General features: G+C 34.0%; 1 protein-coding gene and 1 non-coding gene across 2 annotated transcripts; one reads left to right on the top strand and one right to left on the bottom strand.

Moving 5' to 3' along the window:
* Nucleotides 1-490: 490 nt before the first annotated feature.
* On the top strand, nucleotides 491-598 carry LOC148569463 (small nucleolar RNA R71). The gene has a single exon (XR_015882500.1). It is a non-coding gene; the product is annotated as a small nucleolar RNA R71 (small nucleolar RNA).
* Nucleotides 599-8,576: 7,978 nt separating this feature from the next.
* On the bottom strand, nucleotides 8,577-11,057 carry LOC148569462 (replication protein A 70 kDa DNA-binding subunit C-like). The gene is made up of 9 exons (XM_088485061.1): nucleotides 10,912-11,057; nucleotides 10,521-10,787; nucleotides 10,323-10,426; nucleotides 10,011-10,227; nucleotides 9,789-9,918; nucleotides 9,375-9,653; nucleotides 9,075-9,260; nucleotides 8,885-8,965; nucleotides 8,577-8,762 (listed from the first exon to the last, which is right to left on the bottom strand). Exons 1-9 carry the CDS (start codon nucleotides 11,055-11,057, stop codon nucleotides 8,577-8,579), a joined length of 1,596 nt encoding a protein of 531 aa, XP_088341187.1.
* Nucleotides 11,058-12,233: the final 1,176 nt, after the last annotated feature.

The following is a 12,233-nucleotide window of genomic DNA, read 5'->3' as shown; positions in this document are numbered from 1 at the left end:
TTCCACCATTATTAAAGCCTTGTTGAGACTTTTGTTGATCCTTCCATGAGAAATTTAGATGATTTTTCCATGAGGGATTATAGGTGTTTCCATAGGGTTCACCCATGTAATTTACCTCTGCTATTGCAGGGTTCTCAGGATCATAAGCTTCTTCTTCAGAGGATGCCTCTTTAGTACTGTTGGATGATTCCTTCAATCCATTCAGACTCTGAGAAATCATATTGACTTGCTGAGTCAATATTTTATTCTGAGCCAATATGGCATTCAGAGTATCAATTTCAAGAACTCCCTTCTTCATAGGCGTCCCATTATTCACAGGATTCCTTTCAGAAGTGTACATAAACTGGTTATTTGCAACCATGTCAATGAGTTCTTGAGCTTCTGCAGGCATTTTCTTTAGGTGAATGGATCCACCTGCAGAATGGTCCAATGACATTTTAGATAATTCAGACAGACCATCATAGAATATATCCAGGATGGTCCATTCTGAAAGCATGTTAGAAGGACACTTTTTGGTCAGTTGCTTGTATCTCTCCCAAACTTCATAGAGGAATTCACCTTCTTTTTGTTTGAAGGTCTGAACATCCACTCTAAGCTTACTAAGCTTTTGAGGAGGAAAGAACTTGGCTAAGAAATCCGTGACCAGCTTTTCCCAAGAGTTTAGGCTAGCTTTAGGTTGAGAGTCCAACCATATTCTAGCTCTGTCTCTTACAGCAAACGGGAAAAGCATAAGCCTGTAGACCTCGGGGTCAACCCCATTGGTCTTAATAGTATCACAGATCTGCAAAAATTCAGTTAAGAATTGAAAAGGATCTTCAGATGGAAGTCCATGAAACTTGCAGTTCTGTTGCATCAGAGAAACTAATTGAGGTTTCAACTCAAAATTGTTTGCTCCAATGGCAGGAATTGAGATGCTTCTTCCATGTAAATTGGAATTGAGTGCAGTAAAGTCACCAAGCATCTTCCTTGCATTGTTATTATTTTCAGCCATGTCTCATTCTTTTTCAAAAATTTCTGTCAGATTTTCTCCAAAGAGTTGTGCTTTAGCTTCCCTTAGCTTCCTCTTCAGAGTCCTTTCAGGTTCAGAATCAGCCTCAACAAGAATGTTCTTATTCTTGTTCCTACTCATATGACAAAGAAGGAAATAATAAAGAAAATATGGAATCCTCTATGTCACAGTATAGAGATTCCTAATCTGAGCAACAAGATGAACCGTCAGTTGTCCAAACTCAAACAATCCCCGGCAACGGCGCCAAAAACTTGGTGCACAGAAATCGTGATGGTTCCATTCCTTGGTAACGGCGCTGAAAACTTTATACGCACGTTCATAATCTTAATTCTTTATCACAACTTCGCACAACTAACCAGCAAGTGCACTGGGTCGTCCAAGTAATAAACCTTACGTGAGTAAGGGTCGATCCCACGGAGATTGTTGGCTTGAAGCAAGCTATGGTCACCTTGTAAATCTCAGTCAAGCAGATTCAAATGTATTAAGAGATTATAGTGTACTAAAAGATAATTAAAATAGGATAGAGATACTTATGTAATTCATTAGTGAGAATTTCAGATAAGCGTATAGAGATGCTTTCGTTCCTCTGAACCTCTGCTTTCCTGCTGTCTTCATCCAACCATTCCTACTCCTTTCCATGGCAAGCTTTATGTAGGGCATCACCGTTGTCAATGGCTACATCCCATCCTCTCTGTGAAAATGGTCCAATGCGCTGTCACTGCATGGCTAATCATCTGTCGGTTCTCGATCATACTGGAATAGGATTTACTATCCTTTTGCGTCTGTCACTATGTCCAGCACTCGTGAGTTTGAAGCTCGTCACAGCCATCCCTTCCCAGATCCTACTCGGAATACCACAGACAAGGTTTAGACTTTCCGGATCTCAAGAATGGCCATCCATGGGTTCTAATTTATACCACGAAGATTCTAATATCTCAGACTCGGTCCTCTGTATTAGATATCTAAGAGATATTCATTCTAGCTTGTTTACATGTAGAACAGAAGTGTTTGTCAGGCACGCGTTCATAAGTGAGAATGATGATGAGCATCACATAATCATCACATTCATCATGTTCTTGGGTGCGAATGGATATCTTAGAATAGGAATAAGCTTGAATTGAATAGAAAAACAGTAGTACTTTGTATTAATTCATGAGGAACAGCAGAGCTCCACACCTTAATCTATGGTGTGTAGAAACTCTACCGTTGAAAATACATAAGTGATAAAGGTTCAGACATGGCCGAGAGGCCAGCCCCCCAAATTTGATCTAAAGATGAAACTAAAGATGTAAATACAATAGTAAAAAGTCCTATTTATGCTAAACTAGTTACTAGGGTTTACAGAAATGAGTAAATGATGCAGAAATCCACTTCCGGGGCCCACTTGGTGTGTGCTTGGGCTGAGCATTGAGCTTTACACGTGTAGAGACTTCTCTTGGAGTTGAACGCCACTTTGTAACCTGTTTCTGGCGTTTAACTCCACTTTGCAACCTGTTTCTGGCGTTTGACTCCAGAATGCAGCATGGAACTGAAGTTCAACGCCAGTTTACGTCATCTAAACTCGGGCAAAGTATAGACTATTATATATTGCTGGAAAGTCCTGGATGTCTACTTTCCAACGCAATTGAGAGCGTGCCATTTGGAGTTCTGTAGCTCCAGAAAATCTATTTTGAGTGCAGTGAGGTCAGAATCCAACAGCATCTGCAGTCCTTCTTCAACCTCTGAATCTGATTTTTGCTCAAGTCCCTCAATTTCAGCCAGAAAATACCTGAAATCACAGAAAAACACACAAACTCATAGTAAAGTCCAGAAATTTGAATTTTAATTAAAAACTAATAAAAATATACTAAAAACTAACTAAATCATACTAAAAACTATGTAAAAACAATGCCAAAAAACGTATAAATTATCCGCTCATCAATGATCCTCCCAGCTCCGGTGCAATAAATGCTCCCTCCTTACAAAGTGGCTCCTCAGTTTTGAAAGCAAAAGATCTGTCTTTTTAGTATCATTTGCAAACCTTGTCCTAAATTTCATAACCGAAATGATGTCCTTCTCAAGGAACATAGTGGGATTGTAAGGAATGCCAAGACCTGAAACCCTAAGCTTCCTTTCCCACCAAAGCTGATTCTGGAAATCTCTCTTAATAGACCAAACTAACACAGTTTTGTTATATCCAACTTTCTCAGTTGATATAAATCCAACACCGTCGTAAAAGTGTGTGAGTGCATGGTCCATCGACTTCTCCTCAACTGGGACTTCGGTTTGATAGAACACCCGTTGTGAGAACACTGCTATTACTGAAGGATCAGTGAAGTTAAGACCATTCCATCCAATTCAATATACAAATCCATCAACCACAATTGACTTAGGGCCCAGTTTCTGAACCTGGGTCTGAGCAATCCCAGAATGAGTCCAATCATTGTCATTTGAGCTATAGAGACTCCATGACATGTTAGTATTTGAGTAGTGTTTCTTACATACATGAACAATGCAATATTCCATTGAATGGTTTAGGAACCCAAATGCATAAAGAGAAACTACATGGCAACAGTGCTGCCTTGCCTTATCAGAAACAGTATGGAATTGTTGAATTAATGGATTCCAAATTAGGAGACTGGAATCCAATCCTTCTTGAGAGAACCGTATACAGAGCACACCGTGGCAAGAACCAATAATCGAGTACCAACCGAATTGATTTATCACAACCAAAATGTTTAGAGGGATCTGCTGAGGACAATCGACATTGGTTCTTGTAAACCATATGGAATTTTCTTCCATAGATGGAAGACCAACTCCAATATTACATTCCTATTATTGTCTTTGTTCTCGAACCAATTCTGCTTGGCAAACATTGGGGTAGAAAGCCTACCATTCCACGTCTTGTTTAAGCATCTACATTTTCCCACCGTCTTTGGATCACTCTTGGTAAATATCTTCAAAAGTATGTCCTGACCGAGATAAGTTAGTTGTGCTTTCTTCGTTGTTGTGCCTTCCATTGTAGACAAATAGCTTAAAATTCTGGTTGACATGTTATTAGGTAATGGTTTGGTTGTTGGTGCTTTGATACTATCCATGTTTGCGATGTGTTTTTGGTGGTGATTAATCAGGGAATAGCTGATGTGTGTGTTCACATTTGAAAGGGGTGAGTTAATGAGCAATAGTTTATGAAGTACTAATTTTTTATATCACCACAATATAATAAAATATTCTTGTTAACGCATTCCCTAGGTCACACATGATATAGTTTTGACAAAGATTTTTTTTTTGTAATACACAGTTTATTTGATTTTTCTGTATAATATTTTTTCTCACACCTACCTGCCTTTCATCACAGTTTCCAAAGTTTCCTGAATTGTATATCTTCTTGGTCAATTTTTGCACTTTGTTAAAATAAGCTTCATAAATAATACATCTATTATTTTCTAGATATATATATATTCAGATAACTTATTTATTGAATCTTACTAAAAGTAATGAATGTGTGTTCCCTTTTATTTGGTTCGAAAATCGACGACACTTCTTTTTAACTTATTTAGTATAATCCCCCATGTGCTGGTAAAAACTATTGTTGTAATACAAAAACGTGTATTCACTTATACTTTATTAGCATTTATTAGTCAAACTATCCACTTTCACAACTATAGTAATTCCAAAGGCATTAATTCTTTGCTTTTAAATTGCACCGTCTGGGATCGAGAAAAATAATAAATAATTCTATTGTTTAGCATCAATATGATAACCTTGATAACTGCATCTCCTTTTGTAGACTCTTTTAATATATATTTTGTTTGTAGGGAAACAAAGGCTATCATTCTAACTTCACTTAAGAAATACTCGAGACTCCCATCCTAATGATAATCTTTTAGGGAGGCTCATTGTATTTTTCTAGTATAAATATGTCGTATATATTTTATAAACTATTAATAAAAAGTTCTTGTCTTTCTAACTTTCTTTGACCTGTTGAAATTTTTTTCCTATTCTAATTTTTTATTCAACTAAAGTTATTCCCTCTAATGCTTTACCAAAGCTAGAAAAAATATGTCATCCTATCAATATTTTGGATTTAATAACTATATTCAACTATACACCTCCTCATAATGAATTATTTAGTACTTTGCTTGCTTTGTTCCACTGCATCTGCTTAGTTTAGGCCTACTAAAAAATTTATATTCAACAATCGAGATGATATTTTTGACAAAATTTTGAAACAATTTTGTTAGTAATTTTTCTTACTTTATAGTTAGGAATCACGAATTCAGCAGGTTACTCTATTCATTTATATTTATTAGTGAGGACATACCCAAACTATATGAAAATCAGGTTCAGTATTCACCAGATTGACTTTATCATAGTTTCTTGAAAATTGCTTGCAGATAAAGTTCTGCAGCATCAGGCATCACTTATACCGATCACTCCTTATGCAGCCTGCTCTACTTTCTGACTTATTAATCTCTCTATCTTTATATGCTATCCCTTAGTTGATTCTGAATTCATGGAAGCATTGAGTGATGGCTATTTTGAAGAAATTTCTTCTATCAGGCAGAACACCATACAGATAGAGCCTCGGTTAGTGTTTCGCCTATAGTATGAATTTCTTAATTATTATCATATGTGTCCCTCCAATATTGACAATGTGATCAGAGCACTTTATTCCCATATTAGTAAGCTCTAACCCAAACTTCTTAAAAAATAGTTTTAGCATCCACAATGTTATCTTTATCCTAGTTTCTTGAAAACTGGTTTAATATCACCTTCTGCAACATTGAGCCACACAATTCTGACCACTACTTATGTAGCCTGGTCTAAAATTTGAATTATTACTGGTAATATGATATGTCTAGCATCCCTTAAAAACCTCAAACCTTGTTAAAGCATTGACTGATAGCTAGTTTGGAGAAATTTCTTTTGTCAGTCTGAACACCAAACAGATAGAGCTTAAATTGGCATTGTATGTAGACTCTGAATCCCTTCTTATTATCTTACATATGTTCTATGAATATTGACCATTTGATTAGGGTACTTATTTGTGAAGTTAATTTGATATCTTTGTTGGAAACATAGAAATCTTTTTCCATTCTTTTAAAGAAGTAATATCAAATAATGCTTTTTCATGAAATCTTTTACCATCAATAAGAACCTGACTGAACACTCATCATGCAACTTGTTTCATTTGTCAAAATATTTTGATATCTTTGTTGGAACATGGAAATTTTCTTCAATTTATAATCTTTACTCTTTAAAAATCTATTTTTCATAAAGTGCTTTACCAAAACTATGTTAAATTTTGTTGAATTATTGTTCTTGATTTTTTTCACTATATCTTTTTTATATGTTTGTATTTTAGTTTGAAACTATTTATTTGAGGACACTCATCATTCAAAAAAAGCAAGTAAATTTGGGTAAGAGGAGCACAATAATTTGCATGTTGAGTGTTTAGCATAATACTTGCTAACCAATATAACTACATCCACCAAAATTATCTTGGTTATAATCACCTAGTTTTGATAAAATCCTCCACCAGACATTAAAAATCACAAATGTCCATTGTTAACACTATTTCTTGCTTCCTATATTAGTAAAGTCTAACCCAAACTTCATAAAAAATGGTTTTAGTATCCACAATGTTATCTTTATCCTGGTTTCTTGAAAACTGGTTTAATATCACCTTCTGCATCACTGAGCCACACAATTCTGACCACTCATGATGCAGTCTGATATAAATTCTGACTTATTACTGGTAATATGATATATATGGCATTCCTTAAAAACCTTAAACCTTGTGAAAGCATTGACTGATTGCTAGTTTGGAGAAATTTCTTCTGTGAGTCTGAACAGCATACAAATAGAGCCTGGATTGGTGTTGTACCTAGACTCTGAATGTAGGGTATAAAATAAGAATTCATGATTTGTTTAGTTTAGACACCAATAATTTTCTTAATTCATTACTTGTGATGAGTTAGAACCTTTAGCATGGTGAGTGTGTAGCATAAGACTTCATGACCAATAAAACTACAAATTTATATAATAGTAGGACCTTAAATGCCTACTTTTGATAAAACCCCCTGTTAAGCTTGTTTCTTGATAGATGTATTAGTGAGGTGTAGCCCAAATTGGATGGAAAATCAGATTTGGTACACATGAGCTTATTTGTATCCTAATTTCTTCAAAACTGCTTAAAGATCACCTTATGCAGCATAGATCTATACATTAGCAGCCTGTTCTAAATTTTGTATTATTACTCATAGTATCATTAGTATGACATGGTTAAATTACTTTTTATTTCATCAAGGCTTTGACAATGTAGCCTCCATTATAGTATCACGCTAATAACTTTCTTCACTATTTAGGCATACTTATCACCAACATTGATAATCTAAGCAGGTTACTTTATTTCTTCTGTCCCAAACAATTAGATTTGACACACTTTTTGCTAAGTTGTTTAGATTTTGCACTACATCCAATATTGACAATGTGATCATGCGTACTTTATTTCCTCTCTCAGCAAAAATTGGACTTGACACTCTTCATGCAAAGTATTTCAATTTTTTTCAACTTAGTGTATTCATTCACTGTCATTAAGTTTTGGAATACCACATGAGACTTAAACAATTAATAATAAGAAGCATTTGTGAGTTTTGCCATGACTTTCTTCCTTGTTGTCAACAGTTAATAATCAGATCCAACTCCATGAGTTTTGGCTATCTAGTTTTAATTAGATAAAAAAAACTTAAAACAATTAGCTCATGGTTGGAATGTGGGAGTGCTATTATGTATTTTTTCTCATATATTCAATTTATGAAGGATTCTCTTAAATGTCACCATCTAATTTATTCACTATTTTATCCTGTTTATTCTTCTCCAATTACATCTTTATCTCATTAAAAATATAAATTTTAAGTTTTGGGACTAAATATCAACTCATAGCGAACTCATAACTAAAGTGCATATTATTTAACTGTCAAATAGTAGATCAAATCAATAACTTAAATACATATTCATTAAATTTAGCTCAATGTGCATTATTCAATTGTGGCATTTGATTTTTAGTTCACACCTTTTTTAAATTGTTTAATTATATATATTGGAGGATGTTTTATTATACACTATCACATAATAGGTCAGATTTTATGATTTTTATAAGTTAAAGACTTGTCATAATACAATTGGTTAGGGGCTATATTTTTTTTCATGGGATGTACTCTATATGCCACAACTTCTAACATTTGGGATATTGTATTGAACTTTTTTTTCAACTTAGTTAAATTCACTGTAGGATGCTATTCCAACCCTAACTTAGATTTGATTCTGTTCTTTCATATTCAATTAGTTCATGTGTCATATCAATGTTAAATTATAAGAAATATCATGTTGATCAACTAATTCAAATTTAATTGCATGATAACAACATATAGTTCACAAAACACATATTCTAATATATAGTATCATACTCTGCTCATTGCCAAACTTCTATTCTAGACAGAAATTCCAGTTCTATAGAGGGTTTAAGATATATGTGATAACAAAAAGGCAGATTAGCTATTACTAACAAAGTTGTCTAATTTTATTAAACATCAGAATCATTAACCTGAGATTTTAGCTTCTTCGTCCCCTTGCTCCTGAGCCTATTAGTAGAGTTTTGTCCTTCCTCCTCAATCAGGTTAACATTGATGTTGCCAATTTTTACACCGCTGGTAGTTCTCTTAGTTAGTGTTTTGAACTTGAGGCTAGAAACACTTTCCTCAGCAGAATCCTTCATATAGAAAAAATTATATAAAGACCCACCACACTAAAAAATATGCGTACAGAATATAATGCACATTTTCTTCATCATATGCAGGTATAATCACATTATCAAGTATTTAGATAACTAACCATAGTAAGATGAGTATCAGTATCACTCGTAAGATTGACCACAATGCCTGAAATGTCAACCAAGTTGTTGTAGTCATGGTCCTAAGAATAGACAAATCCTATTAAAAATTAGATAACACATAAAGATTCACCAAAGTAAGAACAATGTGTGTGGGAACATGTAATTTGAGATAATTACATCTTAATTAACAGCCAATTTATTGGGAAGGCTCTCTGGCATGTTTTTCATGATAATATCCTCATCGTCACAAATTTTTATCACTGTGTACACTGGATCATAATGCTTTATATTGCCAGACTTCACATTTAATTTAAATAGCACTTGTTTATCCATCATATTGTCCAGCAATTGTGGGTAATCATCTTCTCCAACTCCCTAACCAAGTACATAGATCAAAACAACTATTTTAGTGTTCTGGTTCCTAAATATACAACATAATTAAGTGTAATTTTAAAGGAATGTGAGTTTATGAACTCAGATTTTACTTACATTGTCACAAATAATCTTGTCCACTGTCTTTCCACACAACTGTGTGGTCTCCCTATCCCACAGGAGTAGTGACATGCTCCCTGTTCCATCGTGCACTGTTACCTCTAATTTGTACCTAAGAGCCGCTGTTCCGTGTGTGTGTCCGCACTTGCCACATTCATATCTATTTCCAATGGGGGTTTCAACTTTTTTAGGGCACCTTCTGCAAGATTTGTAAAACCAATCATCATTTCCCGCATTGATGGATACAATCGTCCCTAATATCCATATGGGACCTTCCTACAATGATGTGAAAACAATATAGGATATGAGTCATCAATGATTTTGAATAGGATTGGTTTTTTTTTTATCAATTTACAACAGTGTTATGCATTAGTATCAAAATTTATTGTGTAAAATCTAGCCACATTAGACCTCCATGGAATTGAGAGCTTCCTCTATTGTCTTGATAGCCACACTTCCGTGTTTTAACTCATCCAAGGCAGACCAAGCATTAGGAGATGACACCTGGCTGATCCTGGTCGGATTTGATGCGGCAGGACTACTTAACCTACAATCATTAATGGTCACAAAATTTTAGATAAAACTAAAGTGTTTATCTTTTTCCTAAATCAAAACATATAGAGGATCTACAACACTAACTTGCTCTTGAATTGGATGACTTTTGTTAATTCAGGATTAATATGGACCTTCGAGATTTTAAAGTTGCTTTGCACCGATGTTTTCCCATTCCACCTTGTTGCCTTAAAATATTGCAGCACAACAATAAGTGGTTCAGCTCTCTCCTCTTCAAGGTGCGGTAGGAGATGGTCAACCAACTCACCAAACAAAATGCAATTGATCCTGTTGTTTTTTAGTATAACACAACCAAGGATAAGGTTCTGTCACCATAACTTGTCAAGAAAATAATTTTAACTTAAACCTTTAAATGTGTATATAATACATACTCGAGGTCTTGAAGGATGATAACCAATCGCTTAGTCTCCTTCCCTTTGCTAGTGATCAAGTCCCTAGGATCTTCCTTACTAACAACCTCTCCGATCAAATCTACACTTGTTAATAATGGTATTAGCTTCTGTGGAACATAAACCCAAACTTTTTTAAATGCATAATCAATCCTATAAGTATATATGACACTCACCAAACATTTCAGAATCTGGTAATTTGTCAGCAGTTAGAAGATCTACATAAGACTTAAGGTAGAAAGCCTCAAGGGGAAAGCTTGGCTTCTTAACATGATTGACCAAAGTCCTCTGGGAGAATGTCAATACCATCCTACTCACACCATTCTTCTTATACTTGTGGTCGAACACAATAAAATTAGTCATTGTGTACATCTGAAACTCAAGAATGGCACCACGCCATTTTTTTACCAACCCCCGGGGAATAGTGCAATGGATTCTACCACCTTGTTTTAGCATTACAAACAGATTTGGAAATAAGTAATGTCTCTTGTCTAGTTCATGTATCACACTACTATAAAAATATCAACAGTAAATAGAAAGAATACATATTTCAGTGTGAGAATGATACCTTTGCATCTTGGAGAATCATTTCAATCGACCCAATCTCTTTCTCATTGTATTTGCTTGGAACCTCCCATATCCTAACAACATACACTTTGAAATGCCATTGAAGCTTTTTTGGATTCACATCAGTTACTAAATCAAATTTCTCTTCCATTTTTTTCAGGTTCTACATGAAGTTGATGGGGAGAAAGTGATAAAGAGAGATAACTTTTATAAAATGCTTATTACCCAAGGCGTAGGACTGGCTATTTAAATAGTCTCCTAAAAAAGTAAATGTGCCATTTTTTCGTCTTATATAAAATATTTACTTTGAATAATTTAAATAGGTTTTTGCTTGTAAAATATTTACTGTCCAAACACATGACTCTATTACTTGTTTTCTCTTGCTGTCATTTGGAAACTAAGTAGCTATACACTTGTCATGTACAGAAGTTATACACTTGTCAAACAAAGAAACATGCACTAGTTGCTTATTATATATTAACTAGTGTATCCCCGCGCGATACGCGGATGGTGCTACACAGTATATTTTATCTTTTTCTACATATATACAGCTATGTTTAATAAAATTAATATTAAATTATAGTGCAAAACTTAATAATTATTTTGGGATATAATAATATTAGATAAATTTTATGTGATTTGCCTATTGCGTAAAAAAATGTGTGACGTGATATTACACATAATAATTTAATTAAACATAAAAATTTATTAATGATTAATTATTCCTACTTACAATTTTATATACATGTTTATTGTTACTAAAGATTTAATAACATTTTAATGACTATTTATTTATTAATTTCGTATGCCATTTGTTTCATAAGAATTTTGTTTGAATAATATGCTTAAAATGAATACTCATTTTAAAATCTTAGTTCTTAAAATGTTGTTGGAAGGATTTAATTAATGGATATGGATATTAAAATATTAATGCTTGTTTAGTTGTGCAAGATGGATATAAATTTTGTATAGAAGGTAAAAACGCTTCCTTATAAAGAAGTTCAACTTTTTGGCTAGCCAAAAAAGAGTAACACTGGGCCCATTACATGTGAATTTATGGAGATATTATTATATATTAATTTTGAATTGGCTGAACCCAATTTATGGAGATATTATTATATATTAATTTTGAATTGACTGAACCCACCTACTTCATTTACTCATGACCGTTGGCTCATAAAAAGGTTCATTTTTCTTCATCTAAGTGGCAAGGGAAACGCCAAAAAAATGGAAAAGTTTTTTCATGATCATTTTTCAACTACTTCTAAATAGCTTCATATGTTACTCATGGGAATCTCTTAGAATGCATTGGTTACAGCCGCATACA

Source organism: Arachis ipaensis, chromosome B4 (assembly GCF_059453495.1).
Source record: "Arachis ipaensis isolate K30076 ecotype BB chromosome B4, ASM5945349v1, whole genome shotgun sequence".
In the NCBI taxonomy this organism is placed as follows: domain Eukaryota; kingdom Viridiplantae; phylum Streptophyta; class Magnoliopsida; order Fabales; family Fabaceae; genus Arachis; species Arachis ipaensis.
This window is presented reverse-complemented; position numbering and strand designations above follow the sequence as displayed.

Excerpts from the sequence above, each read along its gene's own strand:
- LOC148569462 (XM_088485061.1), bottom strand. The coding sequence starts at position 11,057 with ATGGAAGAGAAATTTGATTTAGTAACTGATGTGAATCCAAAAAAGCTT. Across the intron at positions 10,228-10,322 it reads TATCATCCTTCAAGACCTCG|AAAACAACAGGATCAATTGC; the intron begins AGTATGTATTAT and ends GTGTTATACTAA. Across the intron at positions 8,966-9,074 it reads GCCTTCCCAATAAATTGGCT|GACCATGACTACAACAACTT; the intron begins GTTAATTAAGAT and ends GTCTATTCTTAG.